The sequence below is a fragment of the Mesoplodon densirostris genome, chromosome 2 (assembly GCF_025265405.1).
Source record: "Mesoplodon densirostris isolate mMesDen1 chromosome 2, mMesDen1 primary haplotype, whole genome shotgun sequence".
Lineage (NCBI taxonomy): Eukaryota > Metazoa > Chordata > Mammalia > Artiodactyla > Ziphiidae > Mesoplodon > Mesoplodon densirostris.
The window spans coordinates 67760237-67780010 of record NC_082662.1 but is presented as its reverse complement, the minus strand read 5'-3'; the positions used below and the strand labels follow the sequence as shown (position 1 = coordinate 67780010).

The window sequence follows — 19774 nt, the reverse complement described above, 5'->3', positions numbered from 1 at the left end:
AGGAGTAATGTGATTATCTTAAGGAGGGATTTTCACTGGCTCTATTATGTTTCAATTTTTTACAACCTTTATATTTGGTATTATTAAGAAATCAATAAAAATAGTTCAATTAAAAATGTGTTTTTTGAATTAGGGAAAAGAAGAAAAAGAAAGTACAGGAAAACAACAAAATTCTTAGTTTTTAGAAAGATGACAATATTTATTAGGTTTTCATGCTAAAAGAGAGTTTGGATTTTATAAAATACAATATAAGTGGAAGTATATTACAGTAAACCTAAAGTTATAACTTCCCTTTACTAAAGAGACATCATTCATATTATGTAAAGAAAAATATGCAAAAGGAAAAAGAAAATACTTAAATAACTCTAAAATTGCTAGTAAATACACCCAAGGTTGTTAAATTTAACAGAAAGTTGGCTGAAGCATTAACTACAAAATAATGATAAAACAATCAACATATTTCTGCTTTATTTTACTGAGACAAGGATGCCATAATAAGCTTGAAGTACTTTTTAAAAAATTAATTAATTTTTGGCTGCATTGGGTCTTCGTTACTGTGCGTGGGTTTTCTCTAGCTGCGGTGAGCAGGGGCTACTGTTTGTTGCAGTGCGTGGCCTTCTCATTGCGGTGGCTTCTCGTTGCAGAGCACGGGCTCTAGGCATGTGGGCTTCAGTAGTTGTGGCACACAGGATCAGCAGTTGTAGCTCATGGGCTCTAGACCCCAGGCTCAGTAGTTGTGGTGCATGGGCTTAGTTGCTCCGTGGCATGTGGGATCTTCCCAGACCAGGGCTTGAAACTGTGTCCCCTGCATTGGCAGGCGGATTCTTAACCACTGAGCCACCAGGGAAGCCCCAGCTTGAAATACTTTTAATGCCCCCACTGTATATATTCTGCCTAATATATAGAGGAGTAATCTCTATAAAACTTACAATTCTAAAACAAAGTTTCCAAATTTTGTTTAATATTGTATGACATCTTTTCTCTCTGAGAATTAATACAGTGCCTATTGGCAGGTTTATTAACCTATCTAAGCCTTAGTTTCCTCAACTATAACATAGGGAAAATATCCTATGAAGATTAAGTGAGAACGTGCAGTCCTCATGCAGAATATGAGAACAACAGTACTTGAACTTTTTCACTCTATCATTATCTCTTTGTTATATGATAGCCTAAAAAGAATAATCAGGGCTTCCCTGGTGGCGCAGTGGTTGAGAGTCCGCCTGCCGATGCAGGGGACACGGGTTCGTGCCCCGGTCTGGGAGGATCCCACATGCCGCAGAGCGGCTGGGCCCGTGAGCCATGGCTGCTGAGCCTGCGGGTCCCGAGACTGTGCTCCGCAACGGGAGAGGCCACAGCAGTGAAAGGCCCGCGTACCACAAAAAAAAAAAAAAAAAAAAAAAGAATAATCAGTGTGATTATTAATACTATTTTGTCTAATGTATAGACTGTGCTTTTAGCACTTGATAAACTTACATACTAGCTTAAGTTGAATTCTTAGAAAGTTAAAAATATTATATCTTAGCTCTCCCATATGCCATTTCTGTCCAATATGTCTTTCTCAAAGGCCACCAGTTACATATACTATCCCAAATTTCTGACCTATGCTGATGACAGATCTCCATCTATTGTGATGTCATCCAGTACTTGATGGTAATATTTCACATGATACTTTTTCCTGGCTACAGTTTAACGAGCACTTCCTGTTTGTAGAGTCAAGCTTACCACATTATCAAAATACGTAACTCAAGGATTACAGTATGACTTCCTGTGATTTTATTTCTATATCGTTGCCTTAAGTAGCAATGAGTAAATCTTCTAAATTATGTCAAAAGACTTCTTGTCCATGAAGCAATATATTCTGCGATCTCATTGACAAAATTAAAAGACCATCCTTGCAATTTTGGGGTCAGTAGGGATATCACTGTTATGAACCCAGGATTTACAGAACACTGGCAAAAATTCTGAGGTACAGCGACTTGGATCAGTTTGATATACTACTCACAGATTATATTGCATTTGTGGAAAAATCAAGATACTGTTTCAAACTAAATTTTAATCTTGAATTTACTGACATATGTGTGAATACAATTCTGTACTGGGTTTTCGCCAGAAAAGGTAATCCTGACTTTGTGGAATTGCTCCTCAAGAGGACAAAAGACTATGTTCAAGACAGAAGTTGTAACCTGGCACTGATATGGAGGTAATAATCTATATGTTTATGTTGAAAACATAAAAGGAGCAAATTTCTCTTTAGGAGGATATACTACTTCTTTTTTTCTAAAATGTATATGCATACTGACTACATATGGATAAAGAATGCTGTTGATTGCTCATTCATTTGTTCATTCCTTCATTATTTATTCAATAAAATTTCACCTATATGTAAATTATTATGTACCAATAAATTACTAGTGGTTTGCTCTATAAAGCTTATATGTAAGTGTTCAAGGTAATGCAGTGTTACACAACCTAGATTTCTGTAACTAGTCGAAGACATTGTTTTTTTTTTTTTTTTTTTTTTTTCTTTTTGCGGTATGCGGGCCTCTCACTGTTGTGGCCTCTCCCGTTGCGGAGCACAGGCTCCGGACGCGCAGGCCCAGCGGCCATGGCTCACGGGCCCAGCCGCTCCGCGGCACATGGGATCCTCCCAGACCGGGGCACGAACCCGTATCCCCTGCATCGGCAGGCGGACTCTCAACCACTGCGCCACCAGGGAGGCCCGAAGACATTGTTTTTTGTAATACTGTGATCTCTTCTTTTTGAGAATACTGAGAATGTTTATCTATAAACTATCTAAATTGACTTTCAAAGTATAATTCAGGATATACACACATATCCACTTAGTCATACTTGTTAAACATAATAATTCCCTATTTTTATGTTAAACATTATAAATTTGCCTCCAAATTCTCCAAAATTGAACACAGTGAAAGTCAAATACCTGATTCAATCCGCTATAGAACCAAATTTTCACGTTGTCTGAACATGTCAATCTAGCTAATGAATACTACTGAGGATCTTAGAATAAAATGTCCAATATGACCTCGTTGTAGTCTGTAATACAGATTTTAAAGTTACTTAGTTTGCACTAACTGCAATTTACTCTTTGGTTTTAGGTATTAGTTTGATTAGAACAGATGTGCATTTATTCATTCATTCAACAGAGTACTTATCACCTTACTATGCATGAGGCACTGTACTAGGTATGATGATAGAACCATGTATTCAGTGAAAAACAAGACAGATAAGATCAGTTTAAGACTAAACCGATTTAGATTCTGCCTGAAGCAGAGTTGTTTTCTTGATTGTGTATCACTGTGGTGATGGAGAACCACTGGATTACTTTCCTTAATGATAACCCAAGTACAAAAACTGAGAGCTGAAGTCTTCAATATCAATAAATAAAACCCCAAATAGTACTTTTTGGTTGTTTTACGACCATTATATTTGTAACTATAGCAGACATCAGCAGCTTCTAACACTGAGTGTCACTAGCTGGGTTAAGTAGTGCCTATGTGTATCCCTGGCAGGCCCATGGGAAAGAAAAATGAAGTAAAACAAAGGAAGAGAGGATAAGTTAAAAAAAAAAAAAAAAAGATTAATGAGGGGCAAGAAGGGAAAACTGAAAGGAATGAAAGGAAAATGAAAGAAAAACATAGGGTGGGACATGATAGAGTGCCATTAAAAACTGCCTTAATAAACTGAAGATTAACAGATTTTGACTTAGATGCATCCACAAGGTAAAACACATTACAGGCCAATTCTACATACCACAATATCTTTAGGATCTTTCAGATTCACAGAATTTTAAATTCAGATGGAACCTAAGAATTCATTAGCAAACCTCCCCTAACCCTCTTCCTGGGCAGCAACTCCCAGAGTGCATCTCTGGTTGGTGCTCATCTGGTCTCTGACTGAACAACTCTAGTAGTAGTGAGTTAACTATTTCCTGAGGTAAATCATTCCTTTGCCAGGGACCCTTCTCTTTCCTAGCCACTCATTTTCCCTCAAAGATTTTACCCAGTCCCATGACTTTAAATATTACGATATGCCAATGACTCCCACATCTTTATCTCCAGCCATGAGCTCTCCTCTGAGCTCCAGACTCCTCCTATATGAGGCTGTCTGCTCAACATCTCCACAGAGCATCTCAAATTTAACAGAATCAAAACAGAATACTGCTCTTACTCACACTCTACCTGCCAACTTGCTCCTTCCCCTGAATCCTGCACTTGATTAATGGCCTCTGTTGCTCAGGCCAAAAATCTAGGATTTATGCTTGCTTCTTCTCTTTCTTTCACAACACATCAGCAAATCTTTTTTATTTTATCTCTAAAATATGTAACAATTAGTTATACTTTTCATCTTCTCTGTTTCTAACCTAGGTGAAGCCACCATTGTCTCTTGCCTAGACAACTCCAATAGACTCCTAAAGAGTCTTCCAGCTTCCACTCTTCCCTCTTACAATCCATTCTTGACTCAGAAGCCTGAGTGACCTTATAAAAATGTAAAATAGGTCATACCACCCACGCTTAAAATCATCCAAAGTTTTCCTACTACAGATGAAATAAAAATCAAACTCAATACCCATTTTTTAAAACTCCCATATGGGGACTTCTGTGGTGGTGCAGTGGTTGAGAGTCTGCCTGCCAATGCAGGGGACACGGGTTCGAGTCCTGGTCCGGGGGGTCCCACGTGCCGCGGGGCAACTGGGCCCGTGGGCCACAGCTACCGAGGTCCATGTGCCTAGGGCCCATGCTCTGCAGTGGGAGAGGCCACCGCAGTGAGAGGCCCGCACACCCCAACGAGGAGTGGCCCCGGCTCGCCGCAACTAAAGAAAGCCCACACACAGCAACAAAGACCCAACGCAGCCAAAAATTAAAAAAAAAAAAAAAAAAAAAAAAACCTCCCATATGATATGTCCCCAAATCCAATCTCCTGAATTCTAATCTCATGTCATTCTCCCCCTTGAACACTATATTCCAACCACACATTGGTTGTCCACTGTCTACTCTTGCTAAAAGTAAGCTCCATGAAAGGAGGAACTTTGACTATTGCTTCAGCTTTGAATCCTCATGTCTAGAACTATGCAGATACACAGCAAGTGGTTAATGAAGATTGTGTTGGATGAAAAAGTGAATTTTTATACAGCTTTATTAGATTCTTCTTCCTCATAGTGCACTGACTTCTGTCTCCATTTCTCCAACTCTGCCCCCAGAGATATAGAGTACAAAGTCTACTCATTCTCTGTCCTGTATGAAAACCTCTCAAATATTTGAACATAGCTATTATGTTCCCATAATGAATACCTTATGTTTACTATTATCTGTTGTTCTTTATTTCCATAGCAGCATGATTCTTTGGTCACCTTCCCCTGTATACACTCCAGTTTGATAATTTCGCTAATCCAATAATGAAGTGTCTAAATAGGTCTCTGGAGGAGAAGAGACAGAATTAATGAGAGAAAGGAACTTAAGTTTGTTCATTTTTGCAATAAACCTGCAAAAATAGATGCCACAGTATGGTAGACTGTAAGTGGATAAAGAGAGATGACATCATTCAGTTAAAACAACAATAATCATTTATTAAGCATTTTCTAAGTACCAGGCACTGTGTTATTTGCTGAGGATATCAAAAACAAAGTAGACATATTTCCTGATTTTGGAGAGCTCACAGACTAGTACGTAAGCCATGAAAAATTATAATTATACTATAAGTTCAAAAATAGAAGCATATAGAGGTAGAAGGAACAGAGGACATCGTTAATATTGGGGAGGAGCAGGTATCTGAGAAGGCACTTTAGAAGAGGTGATGTCTTAAATTTATTTTTAAAATGTAAAAATAAGTTTCCCTGTCTTTCCCTTGAAGAAATGTAATCTAGGCAGAGAGAGGCTGACTAAAGCCAAGAGAGATACAAACATGTTGTACCCAGTGACTACAGGCAATTCAGCAATTGCTAGAGAGTGAGATGGAAATCAGGTAATAGTGACAGATAAGGCCTAAAAGAGAGCCCTTGAAGGACCTTTGTAGGCCATACCAAGGAATTTGAAATTGATACCACGGGTGATGCCCAATCAGTGAAGGTCTTTTCAGACTCGGAGTATGAAAAGATTCATCAGCTCCCATTTGAAGACTGGACTGTGGTAAGGGAGGGTGCAGCTAGAATTAGGGAGACTAGTTAGTAGACTGCTCAAACACTCCAGGTAAAATGGCAGGTCCAGAATTTCTGTAGAGGAAGGGTTGAGGGAAGCAATCTGATTGAAAAGAGGGAGGTGGTTAGAGGAGGTGCTTGAAACTGAATTTGCATAGCATGCCCAGTGTGCTAACTAAGATTACATGTGTACTTATAATAGTTTTGGGGGAAGAACTAATCTGCTCTACCACCATCCCCCCCCCAATCCCTAGGTAAATTATAATGAGGACTTAAACTAAAAACAATAGCAATAAGAGAAAAGGAAAAGGAGAGATATTACTAAATAGAATAACCAGGCATTACAGTAGGTGATTAGAAGTAGAAACTGAAAGAGAAGAGTTACTCTTCAGATTTCTAAATTTTGAGACTCATTGATTATTGTATTAGCTTCCTTTTGCTGCTGTAACAAAGCTGCCACAAACTTAGTGGCTTAAAATAATATAAATTTATTATTTTATAGTTCTGAAGGTCAGAGTCCAAAATGAGGCTACAAGGGCTAAAATCAAGATGTCACAGGGTGGGTTCCTTCTGGAGGCTCTAAGGGAGAGCCTTAGAGGGCTCTAGCTAGATGCTCTAGCTGCCTTTGCCAGCTTGTAGAGCTGCCTACATTCCTTGGTTCATGGTCTCTTCCTCCATCTTCAAAGCCAACACTGCACTCCTATCTCCTTCACTGGCTCTGCTTCTATCATTCTCTGACATCTCTTATAAGGACTCTTGTGATTATACTGGGCCCACCTGGATAATCTCACACCTCAAGATCCTTATCCTAATTATCTGCAAAATCCCTTTTGCCATATTGAGAGGCTATTTCAGTCTACCACAATGGTCATGCCACAAATCTATCAAAATTATTACAAGAGACTACAAAGTCAGTTTTGGATGCATGTGTTTGCATTGCCTAAGGGATATCCAGGTAAAGATGTGCAGTAGGTGGCTATTATGTAGTGTCATCCTTGATGTCTCTCTTTTACATTGCACATCTTAGTCTGTCAGGACATCTGCTGAGTCTACCTTTAAACAATATACAGAATTTGATCATCTCCACTGTTATCACCTAAGCTAAGTGATTTCTCTCCTTCTATCCCATAACAAATTCTCAATAATAACAAATTCTCAATAATAACAAATTCTCAATAAAGGTGAGATCGTGCTGCTTTTTTTACTCAAGATCTCCAGTGGCTCTTCCATTCCATTTAGAGTAAAAGATGAAGTTCTTACAGTGATCTGCAAGGCTTTATACGATGTGACATCCCATTACCTCTGTCCTCATTTCTTACTACCCCTCACCCTTTTCACACTTTTAGCCACACAGCCTCCCTTACTCTTCCTTCACCACCCCAGGCACACTCTCCTGCCTTAGGGTTCTTAAATGGCCAAATGGCTAACTTCTTCATCTCCTTCTTCTTTACCTAATGTCACATTTCAGTAGAGCCCTCTCCTATAATCCTATTTAAAATTTGAAAATGCCAAAAGTTCAGGACCAGACACTTTCATGAATTCTACCAAACATTCAAAGAAGACTTAATCCTTCTCAAACCGTCCAAAAAATTGAAAAGGAAGGAATGCTCCCAAACTCATTCTATGAGGCCCACATTAGCCTGATAGCAAAGGCAGATAAACACACTTTGAAAAAAATAAATAAATAAAATAAAATTACAGGCCAATATCCCTGATGAACACAGATGCAAACATCCTCAACAAAAGAATAACAAACCGAATTCAACAATACATTAAAAGGATATACACCATGATCAAGTAGAATTTATCCCAGGGATGCAAGAATGGTTTGATATGTGTAAATCAATCAACCTGATACACCACATTAACAAAACAAAGAATAACACCATATAATCATCTCAATAGAGGCAGAAAAAACATTTGACAAAATTCAACATCCATTTATGATATAAACTCTCAATAAAGTGGGTATAGAGGGAACATACCTCAACATAATAAAGGCTATATATGATAAACTCATTGTTAACATATTATTCAATTGAAAACCTGCAAGCTTTTCCTCTAAGATCAGGAACAAGAAAAGGATGCCCACTATCACCACTTTTATTCAACATAGTATTGGAAGTCCTAGCCACAGCAAATCAAAAAAGAAAAAGAGACAAAATTGGAAAAATTGGAAAGAAAAAAGTAAAACAGTCAGTATTTGCAGATGACATGATACTATATAGAGAAAACCCTAAAGAGTCCACCAAAAAATTATTAGAACTAATAAACGAATTCAGTAAAGTTGCAGGATACAAAATCAATACAGAAATCTATTGCATTTCTAAACGTTAGCAACTATCAGAAAGAGAAATTAAGAAAACAATCCCATTTGTAATTGTATAAAAAGAATAAAACATCTCGAAATAAATTTAACCAAGGAGGTGAAAGACCTGTACTCTGAAAACTATAAGATATTGGGACTTCCCTGGTGGTGCAGTGGTTAAGAATCTGCCTGCCAATGCAGGGGACACGGGTTTGAGCCCTGGTCTCGGAAGATCCCACATGCCGTGGAGCAACTAAGCCTGTGCGCCACAACTACTGAGCCCGCGAGCCACAACTACTGAAGCCCTAGCACCTAGAGCCAGTGCTCCACAACAAGAGAATCCACTGCAATGAGAAGCCTGCACACTGCAACGAAGAGTAGCCCCCTCTTGCTGCAACTAGAGAAAGCCTGTGTGCAGCAACAAAGAGCCAACGCAGCCAAAATAAATAAATAAATAAACTTACCACAAAAAAACCTATAAGATATTGATGAAAGAAATTGAAGATATTGATGAAATAAATGGAAAGATATACCATGCTCATGGATTCAAAGAATTAACAGTTAAAATGTCCAAACTACCTAAAGCAATCTACAGATTCAATGCAATCCCTATCAGAATAACAATGGTATTTTTCATGAAACTGAAACCAATAATCCTAAAATTTGTGTGGAATCTTGAAAGACCATGAACAGCCAAAGCAATCTTGATAAAGAAGAACAAAGCTGGAGGTATCATGCTCCCTGATTTCAAACTATACTACAAAGCTATAGTCATCAAAAGTATATAGTACTGGCACAAAAACAGACACATAGATCAATGGAACAGAATAGAGAGTCCAAAAGTAAACCCATGCTTATATGGTTAATCAATTTATAACAATGGAGGCAAGAATATACAACGGGGAAAAGACAACGTCTTCAATAAATGGTGTTGGGAAAACTGGACAGCTACACATAAGAGAATCAAACTGGACCACTTTCTTGCACCATATACAAAAATACACTCAAAATGGTTACAGACCTAAATATAAGACCTGAAACCATAAAACTTCTAGATGAAAACATAGTATGCAATTTTACATCAGTGTTTGCAATATTTTTTTGGATATGTATCCTCAGGCAAGGGCAACAAAAGCAAAAATAAACGAATGGGACTACATCAAACTAAAAAGCTTTTGGATAGCAAAGGAAACCATCAAAAAAATGAAAAGGCAACCTATTGACTGGGGAGAGTTATGTGCAAACAATATATCTAACCAGTGGTTAATATCTAAAACATATAAAGAACTCATACAACTCAATATTATAAAAATCAAATTTAAAGAGGCGCAGGGGACATGAATAGGTATTTTTTTCCAAGGAAGACATACAGATGGCCTATAGATATGTTAAAAGATGCTCGACATCATTAATCACCAGAGAATTGCAAATTAAAACCATAATGAGGGCTTCCCTGGTGGCGCAGCAGTTGAGAATCTGCCTGCCAATGCAAGGGGCATGGGTTTGAGCCCTGGTCCGGGAAGATACCACATGCCGTGGAGCAACTAAGCCCCTGCACCACAACTACTGAGCCTGCGCTCTACAGCCCACAACAACAGCAACAAAGACCCAACTCAGCCATAAATAAATAGATAAATAACTAAATTTATAAAACCACAATGCGATATCACCTCCCCCCGTCAGAACACATATTATCAAAAAGACAATCAATAAGTGTTAGTGAAGGTGTAGAGAAAAGGGAACCCTTGTGCACTGTTGGTGGGAATGTAAATTGGTGCAACCACTATGGAAAACAGTATGTAGTTTCCTCAAAAAAATTAAAAATAGAGTTACCATATGATCCAGCAATTCCACTCTGGGTATTTATGTGAAGAAAATGAAAATATTAATTAAAAAAGATACATGTACCCCTATGTTCCTTGCAGCATTATTTTTTTTTTTTTTTTTTTTTTTTTTTTTGCTGTACGCGGGCCTCTCACTGCTGTGGCCTCTCCCGTTGCGGAGCACAGGCTCCGGACACACAGGCTCCGCGGTCATGGCTCGCGGGCCCAGCCGCTCCGCGGCATGTGGGATCCTCCGGGATCGGGGCACGAACCCGTGTCCCCTGCATCGGCAGGCGGACTCTCAACCACTGCGCCACCAGGGAAGCCCCTTTGCAGCATTATTTACAATAGCCAAGATATGGAAGCAACCTAAGTATCCATCAATAGATGAATGGATACAGAAGTGGTGTCTGTGCATATATACATACATACAATGTATTATTACTCAGCCATACAAAAGAATAAAATCTTGCTATTTGTGACAACATGGACAGATGTAGAGGGTATTATGCTACGTGAAATAAGTCAGATAGAGAGAAACAAATGCTGTATGATTTCACTTACACGTGGAATTTAAAAAACAAAACAAATGAACAAACAAAACAAAAAGGAAACCGACTCAGATACAAACTGTTGGTTTCACGGCAGGGTTGGTATGGAATTGAGAAAAATAGGTGAAGGAGATTAAGAGTTACAAACTTTTAGTTATAAAATAAATAGGTCATGGGGATGTAATTTACAGCATAGGGAATATAGTCAATAATGTTGTAATAACTTTGTACGGTGATAGATTATTGTGGTGATCAATTTATATTGTGTATAAATATCAAACCACTATGTTATACACCTGAAACCACTATAATATTGCATGTCAACTGTATTTAAATTAAAAAAATAAAAAAATAAAATTGAGAAATGCCCTCACTGCACCTTCCCAGCACTTCCATACTTCTTATCCTGCACTACTTTTTCTTTTTCCCAGAATACTTATCAAACCTTCTAACATATTATAAAATTGGCTTGTTGTCTATGTTCATTCTGTTATGTATTGTCTGTTATCCCTCACTACTATATTAGCAAGAAAGCGGCATCTTTGTTTTGTTCATTCATATATCCCAAGTACCCAAAAGGGTGCCTGGCATACAGTATGCATTCAGTAAGTATTTGTTGAATAAATTAACAGACAGTAGTTATCATGTTATGGTCATAGAGGAAATTGCCTGAGAACAATGAATCAGATGAAAATTAGTCAAAACACCACATCTACTTTACCTAGATGTTGAGGGCAGAGGAAGAGGAATCAGTGAAAGAGGGTTGAGAATGAATAGTCAAAGAGGTAGATGCATAACTTGAAGAGAATGGTCCCACGGAGTCATGGGAAAACATCTCAAGAAAGTCAAGTGTGTCAAATATCAAAGATAAAAGTATTATGAAGAAAGGTCTATTAAATTGGCAGCTGGAAACCAGAAGAGAAATGCTAGGAAAATTTTTAGAAATAATTATTATAGCTACAAAATGGAATCATTCCCTGCATGTCTATATGGAAATATTATGTCCCATTTCATAAGTGCATATATGACAGGTTTTCAGATACAGAGGGCTCAGTTCATTAACCTCACATTTAAAAATTGATTCTTGCTTTGCTTGCCTCATTCCATCCATATAAGTACTGTAATAATTAACTGTCAGGACAGATTAAGCAAATTTTGGTTTACAATAACATGATCTTTAAACATGAGGATTAATTATATGTCATTTGGGTACAGACTAGACTTTTGAATCTCATTTTAAACCTATTTGAGTTTTAGTTATGTTTTCAACATTTTTGGTCCAAAATATCTTCTACAGTAATGTCAATCTTAATATCTTAAAATCAACTAATATCTCTAAATCTTAACAAGGGCCACTTACAGTATTTTTTGTCCCCTAAGTCCCATGAATTCCCATACTTATAAGTCTCTTAAGGCAAATATCTTCTTAAGAGTTAACAAGATGAATAAATTAGCTTGCTTTTGAAAATGTTAAATGATTGCGCTTCACTAAAATTCTGATTAGGCCCAAAAGCTACAAAATAACTTTAAAATTAATAATATTTTTCAGGATAATGGTAAAAAATCAATTAACATATATTTGAGTATGTACTATGGGCCAAGCATTGTTCTAGGCATTTAGGGATATAAAAGTGTATTAAACAAAGAGTATTGCCCTGTAGAACTTAAAATTTTATAGTTTATCTTGCCCACGCACTGATTTTGAAGATAAGAAAATGAAATATTAGAGACATTAAGCAAGCTGTCCAAAATGATAAGAGCTTAATGGAGCTATGTACAAAGTGCCATAGAGTTTATTAGACAGGGTCTTATACTATGAGTAAGACTTGTCCCAGAATTGAAAATGGAAGGGAAGAACATATACAAATCAAAGAAATGTAAAAGAGTTGAATGCAGTGGTGATTTGGGAAAGTGAATACCAACAATCAGGAGAGGGAATGTAGAAGTAGTTTAGAAGTTCAATTTTGGATATGTGTTGGAAGTATTTGTGAAAAAGATGAGATGTTCAGAACAATATTGATCTGGAGATGACTCTAGGAGAGAGTGTATATATATCTTATACAGAGTTAGAAGGATATATATAGTGCCACTGGTAGAGTGATGACAAAAATCCCACTTCTTAATTTCTAAAACACTATTCTGCACTGCACCACACTATTTTTTTTTAATCACAAAACCTTGGCATTTCAGAGCTCAGTGAAGCTTTGGAGATAAACTAGTTGGTCTAGTAATTTTCAAACTGTACTTTTTTGAGCTCCTGACAAGAGAATCACCATATGGGAGGTCTCTAGGACCCCAAATACACTTCAACCAGAGAACTTATCTAATACAAATGATGTATTTTATATAGCTAGTTCTTGCATAACAATATTCCAGTGTTGGTTTATGTTTGTAAATGAAACATTCTTTCCAATCTTTTTATTGCCAAACACCTACTATGACCTTCAAGTCTTAGATCCAGGATAACCTACAGGCAATGACTAACCCAGGTAGAGTTAGGTGTCCCTCCTTGGTGTTTCTACAGTTCCCCAATCATGTTTCTATCATAGCAATGATCACCTTGTACTGTATTTATTGAATTACTTGTTTGTTTCCCTTACTAGACTATAATAAGCATCTTGAGATCAAGGACTACATCCTTCATTTTTGCATATCTAGTACTCAGTACACTCTAGACAAGCCAGTGTTAAATAAATTAGTTAATGAATGGATGAGCAAATGAATACATAAATGCATGAGGAAATGGAGACTCAAAGAAGCTGACTTATTAGTTAGGAGAACTAAAACCTAGAACTAGAACCTTTAAATCTCTATTGTTTTTAGCACTATACCACGTTGCCTCCCATCTTAATTATTTGAAATCTTAAAGTTCTTTTTGAATAATGCTTTTCTTGCTAGGCATAATTATCCGAAACTAATATTTGTAGTTTGTATGCTGTTCTGCAGAATATATTAGTATTTTATTAGATCAATCAAGAGAACTCCAGAGACAAGGACCATGAATAAAATTTCCCTTTTTTTATCCTAAAAGCCATGTCTACTTGGCCAAATCAAAGCTTGATAATTAATACAAAATTCCCTGTGGCTGATTCTACCATGTCCTATCTACATATACTGACCAATTCAATAGCAAACATAAATGTCTATTAAATGAAACAACTGCAAGAACTATACACAATTAGAAAAAAATAACATTTTCATTTCTGTCATAAGGGAGGAGTAATTTTCAAGTCCAGTCATCATACAGCACTCCAGGAAAAACAAGATTTCAGAGAACTCTCAAAACTCTACTGAAGAAGGCAAATTAAATTCTGTCCTTGAGGGACCTGATATGACCCTCATCATAATTTACATTTCTTCAATCTGAAAATACCAACTCTGATTTTATTAAAGTGAAAAAATAGAATTAAGGTAGTTGCACTTATTCCTTTTCAGTCTAATTTTCAAACTCAATTCAATCTCAAGCCTGATACGTGATCAAGAACAACAAAAACAAAAGGGTCACAGAATTCTATTCTATTAATAAAGCGAAATAAAAAAAATCTGTCCCTCTTTTCCATTTTAGATTTTCCAGAGCTATATCAGTTTCATAATATTAGTTCTAATCACTATGGATTTCTCAAATGAGAAACAGAATTGCTATTACTAAAACTAAACACTTTCCACACATTGTAAATCTTTTTGTTTGTTTTTACAAGTGTAAACGGGATTTAAGTGTGTAGTACAGTTTTCTTATTTTTTGACCTTCAGGTTGGCCTAGATTCGGAGTGGAAAATTCTTTTTAAGACATAGTATATATAAAGGAGAAGTTACATTAATGTTATTTAAGATATTTACTATTTAAGATAATACTATTATTTTCTCTTTACTGTTAAGACAAAGTTTTTACCACATTTCTTAATTCTATATTCAATGAGGCTTTTCTTGTTTGTCTGATTCACAGAACTTTCACACCAGTATACTGTCCAAGCCCATTAAGTGGAATCACACCTCTACTTTACGTAGCTCAGACGAGACAATCCAATATCTTAAAAATACTCCTGCGGGGCCTCCCTGGTGGCGCAGTGGTTGAGAGTCCGCCTGCCGATGCAGGGGATACGGGTTCGTGCCCCGGTCTGGGAGGATCCCATGTGCCGCGGAGCGGCTGGGCCCGTGAGCCATGGCCGCTGGGCCTGCGCATCCGGAGCCTGTGCTCCGCAACGGGAGAGGCCACAACAGTGAGAGGCCCACATACCGCAAAAAGAAAAAAAAAAAAAAATACTCCTGCAATATGGAATTGTAGAAAGAGAAAAAAAACCTATCAACATTGTGTTAACAATATTGCTCTACCCCTCAAGAGTGAGAATAATGGTTGATCATGAACTGGTAGACATCCAGGAAGATGCCAAAACATGTTTAGTGCTTTGTTCCAGAGTGCTTTCTGTCATTTCAACCAGGGAAATAGAGGTAAGCAAAATATTGTGCTTTGGGTGTGGGCTCAAATATTGATCAATTTTAAGATAAAATTGTGAGACAAGAATAAAGTTAATTTTTCATCTATCAAACCAGTGAATCACTGAGTATATGCTTATAAATTAAAAACAGGCAAAATTCTAATTATCTTGAACATTTAGCTCTTTTATTTCATAATTTTATGTCTTCTAAATATGAAATAATTTTTTAAAGTTAGTATAGTTTTAGTAGTTATTAAGTAGATGTATATTATTATTACATTCTAATTACATAATAATCTGTTTATTAGGATTTCTATGTCTCAAAAACAGAACAGGGCTTCCCTGGTGGCTCAGTGGTTAAGAATCTGCCTGCCAATGCAGGGGACACGGGTTTGAGCCCTGGTCCGGGAAGATCCCACATGCCGCAGAGCAACTAAGCCTGTGCACCACAACTACTGAGCCCACAAGCCTAGAGCCTGTGCTCCGCAACAAGAGAAGCCACCGCACTGCAACGAAGAGTAGCCCCCACTCACCACAACTAGAGAAAGCCCACACACAGCAACAAAGACCCAACGCGGGCAAAACTAAATAAATTTAAAAACAAAACCAAAACAGAACAAATTAAACTTTTAACAGATTTCTTTTCCAATAGAATATTGTAAAATTAAAGTTACATTTCTCTCCACTATAATCACATACCAAGAAACATATTTTCCTTTTCAAAATTCCTGAACAATTTTAAGCATGAAAATATAAAGGCTTTAAATATTTGCTCAATTGAAAATATCTATCCCTCAGAAATGTGAAGAGTTTCTCCTTGATAAGGTTTAAAAAAAAAATCAACCACATGAAGGGCATGTTTATCCTGTCAAAACGAACTGCAAGTTTTAGCATCAAATTGTATCATGTCTATTAGTATCAAGAAATAAGTCTAAGATAGACAACTGATGGGAATATACTGTACAGCACAGGGAACTCTACTTAATGCGCTGTAGTGTCCTAAATGGAGGGGATATATGTATATGTATAACTGTTTCATTTTGCTGTGCAGTAGAAGCTAACACAACATTGTAAAGCAACTATACTCCAATAAAAATTAATTAAAAAAAAGAAATAAGTCTGCATAAGGTAAAGAAAGCTACCCCTATAAATTTAAACCAGTCAAAGTACCAAGGAATCTAGCAGTTTCCCTTATCTTTAAAGGTGTGACTTCAGAAATAAACTCCTATGATATATAGTTCTGCTGGGTCTTTAATTTTTTTAAGCTTTAACAATGCATATCAATCAACCATGCCTGGGCCAACTGTAAGAACAGCAAATTCGTCAAATTATTTTGGCAACCAATTTTTTTTAAGCATTTAAAAAGAATTATTTTATTTATCTATTTTTGTCTGCATTGGGTCTTCGTTGCTGCGCATAGGCTTTCTCTAGTTGTGGCGAGCGGGGGCTACTCTTGGTTGTGGTCCACGGACTTATTGCGGTGGCTTCTCTTGTTGTGAAGCACAGGCTCTAGGTGTGTGGGCTTCAGTAGTTGCGGCTCATGGGCTCAGTAGTTGTGACTCACAGGCTTTACGGTGCAGGCTCAGTAGTTGTGGCACATGGGCTTAGTTGCTCCGCGGCATGTGGGATCTTCCCGGACCAGGGCTCGAAACTGTGTCCCCTGCCTTGGCAGGCAGATTCTTAACCACTGTGCCACGAGGGAAGCCCTGGCACCAATTTTTGTTGCTATTTTTTGTTGTTTTTGTTTTTGTTTTTATGACTGCACCACATGGCATGTGGAATCTTAGCTTAGTTCGCTGACCAGGGATTGAACCCGCGCCACCTGTACTGGAAGCACAGACTCTTAACCACTGGACCACCAGAGAAGTCCTTGGCAACTAATTTTTAAAACAAAAAAATAAAAAAAATTTTTTTTGCTTCTTTATATATACAATGGAATATTACTCAGCCATAAAAAGAAAAGAAATTTATTTATTTGTAGTGAGGTGGATGGACCTAGAGACTGTCATATAGAGTGAAGTCAGAAAGAGAAAAACAAATACCATATGCTAACACATATATATGGAATCTAAAAAAAAAAAAGGTTCTGAAGAACCTAGGGGCAGGACAGGAATAAAGATGCAGACATAGAGAATGGACTTGAGGACACGAGGAGGGGGAAGGGTAAGCTGGGACAAAGTGAGAGAGTGGCATGGACATATATAAACTACCAAATGTAAAATAGATAGCTAGTGGGAAGCAGCCACATAGCACAGGGAGACCAGCTTGGTGCTTTGTGTCCACCTAGAGGGGTGGGATAGGGAGGGTGGGAGGGAGACACAAGAGGGAGGAGATAGGGGGATGTACATATATGTATAGCTGATTCACTTTGTTATACAGCAGAAACTGACACATCATTGTAAAGCAATTATACTCCAATAAAAATGTTAAAAAAAATTTTTTTTGCTTCTTTAGTAATTTGCTTGTCCTTGTCCAGTGTTAGTCCTGCACAATTTTTATAGGACATATCGATTCTCAACCAGGTCTATGAATGCTATTGCTGAGGTACACTCAAAATAGAAGAGTACTAGGAGAGAATGAGTTGATCAAAATCACCTGAGTGGCAAAGACGTTAAAGCTGGATTCCAATCAATTTCAGCTTAATAAGTGAAGTAGCATTGAGCAATAAGGTGAAAAATGGCATAAAAACCAGCTTAAAGAACTCTAAATAACCCTGCTTTTCATTTCCACATTTGCCAGTTTTACTGTAAATATACATTTAGATATCTTTACTTCTAGACCACAGTTCTGTGATTGCAGAGGCTATGTGTATTTTGCGTAGTCTAGCAATTATCCCAAGCACCAAGGTCAATGCTGAGTATACATGAGATATTCTTTAAATAATTGTTTACTGAACAATGAAAAATTATATATCATTTAAGTTAAAGTGTCACGTAGTCTGTAGAGTGTAGGTTCTTCTGGAGAAGTACCTCTATAACACAGCAATGTCTTTTACTTCTAAATCAGCCTAATAACATTTGGCTTCTAGAACTAAATCTTTAAAAGGGTAGCTTATCTAAAACGTAAAAAGTTATTTTAATGTGTACGGGCCTCTTGTTAGGTCTTCTCATGATTCAGCAGCATGTAGTTTTACTCTACAATGGCTGGAATCACCTGGTGGAACTTTTAGGATTTATGTTGTCTGTGCCCAACACCACACTAACTAAATCAGAAATTCTGGAGTAGAACCTCAGCATTAATATTTTCTAAAGTCTCCTAGATAATTCCAGTCAAACTGGTCAAATTGGCAACACTACGCTAGAAGAAGCTAATAAACCATAAGAGTATGATCTGTCTAAAATTAAAAACATACAGATTCACTGTTGTAAGAAATGTTTTATATCCTTAGACACATTAAACATTATATATGATTGTGAGAATAAAATGGGAGTAAAAATTCTTGCCTCAAGTGAAAATGTTTTAGAAAAAATATTATAAGGGTTAAATAAATTTAAGATACATTTTGTGAATTCAAATAAAACAATTAAAGTGTTTATAATTTCCCTTTTCCCTTTTCTTTAGATGCAGCTAAGTTTAGGAAGACGTCCAATTATTTCAAATTGGCTGGACTACATTCCTTCAACAAGATACAAAGATCCATGTGAACTATTACATCTTTGCAGAATAACCATCAGGGCTCAACTACTGACCAACAATATGCTCCCAAATGGAATATTTTCACTTCTTATTCCTGTTCGTCTACAGAACTACCTGAATTTAGAAAGCTAATGCACATCTTTTTCTTCTTTTAAGGACGCTCACTGTTGTATGGTTGAGAAGTTAATAAACTATTAACTTCACACCAATTTTTACTGCATTGAACATTCCATTAGAAAATATATTTTCACATGACACCCTAAATGAATCACTTTTAAATTAACATATGGCTCTACCCATTAACTTTCTATACAGTGCAACAAATTATTTGCATTTTAAAAATATTTTAGATTTATGCTTTTATTCTGTTTTTAAAAGTTGTTTTCGGCCTTAGAGCATTCTTGTTACTTGTGGAAAATCTGGTCATATTAATATTGTTAACTCTGAAGCTCTTACTTTTAGTATATCCTAAGTTAGGTAAATATTATTTTATATTTTATATCCATAATAACAAATGTTTATTGAGTTATTTTGCAAAGAAAACACTGTGTTTGGTAGTAGGGAATAATTAATGAAATTAAGAGGTGATCCCTTCCTTGAGAGAAGAATTTATAGTTCTGTAGCATCCGTGGCCACAAATAACACAAGGTAAAGAATTAGTCAACTAAAGTGTTGGGAATAGGATGACAGAAATGGATTATATTTGTACATAATTAGCCTTAAGTTACAATGTGGAGCTTGGGTGTTTTGGTATGTGATACCCCTTCTAGCCCAGCAGTATTTTTTTAATGAGATATAATTGTGTAAAACAAAATAGTTTCAGGTATATAGCAGAATGATTCAATAAATTTATATACTGTGAAATAATCACC

General features: G+C 36.8%; 1 protein-coding gene across 1 annotated transcript; it reads left to right on the top strand.

Moving 5' to 3' along the window:
* The first annotated feature begins 1802 nt into the window (after nt 1-1802).
* Nucleotides 1803-19034, top strand: ASB17 (ankyrin repeat and SOCS box containing 17). Its single transcript, XM_060084593.1, is given in 4 exon segments — nt 1803-2200; nt 14777-14863; nt 15087-15279; nt 18828-19034. Coding segments are annotated over 4 exon segments (885 nt in total).
* The last annotated feature ends 740 nt before the right edge of the window (nt 19035-19774 follow it).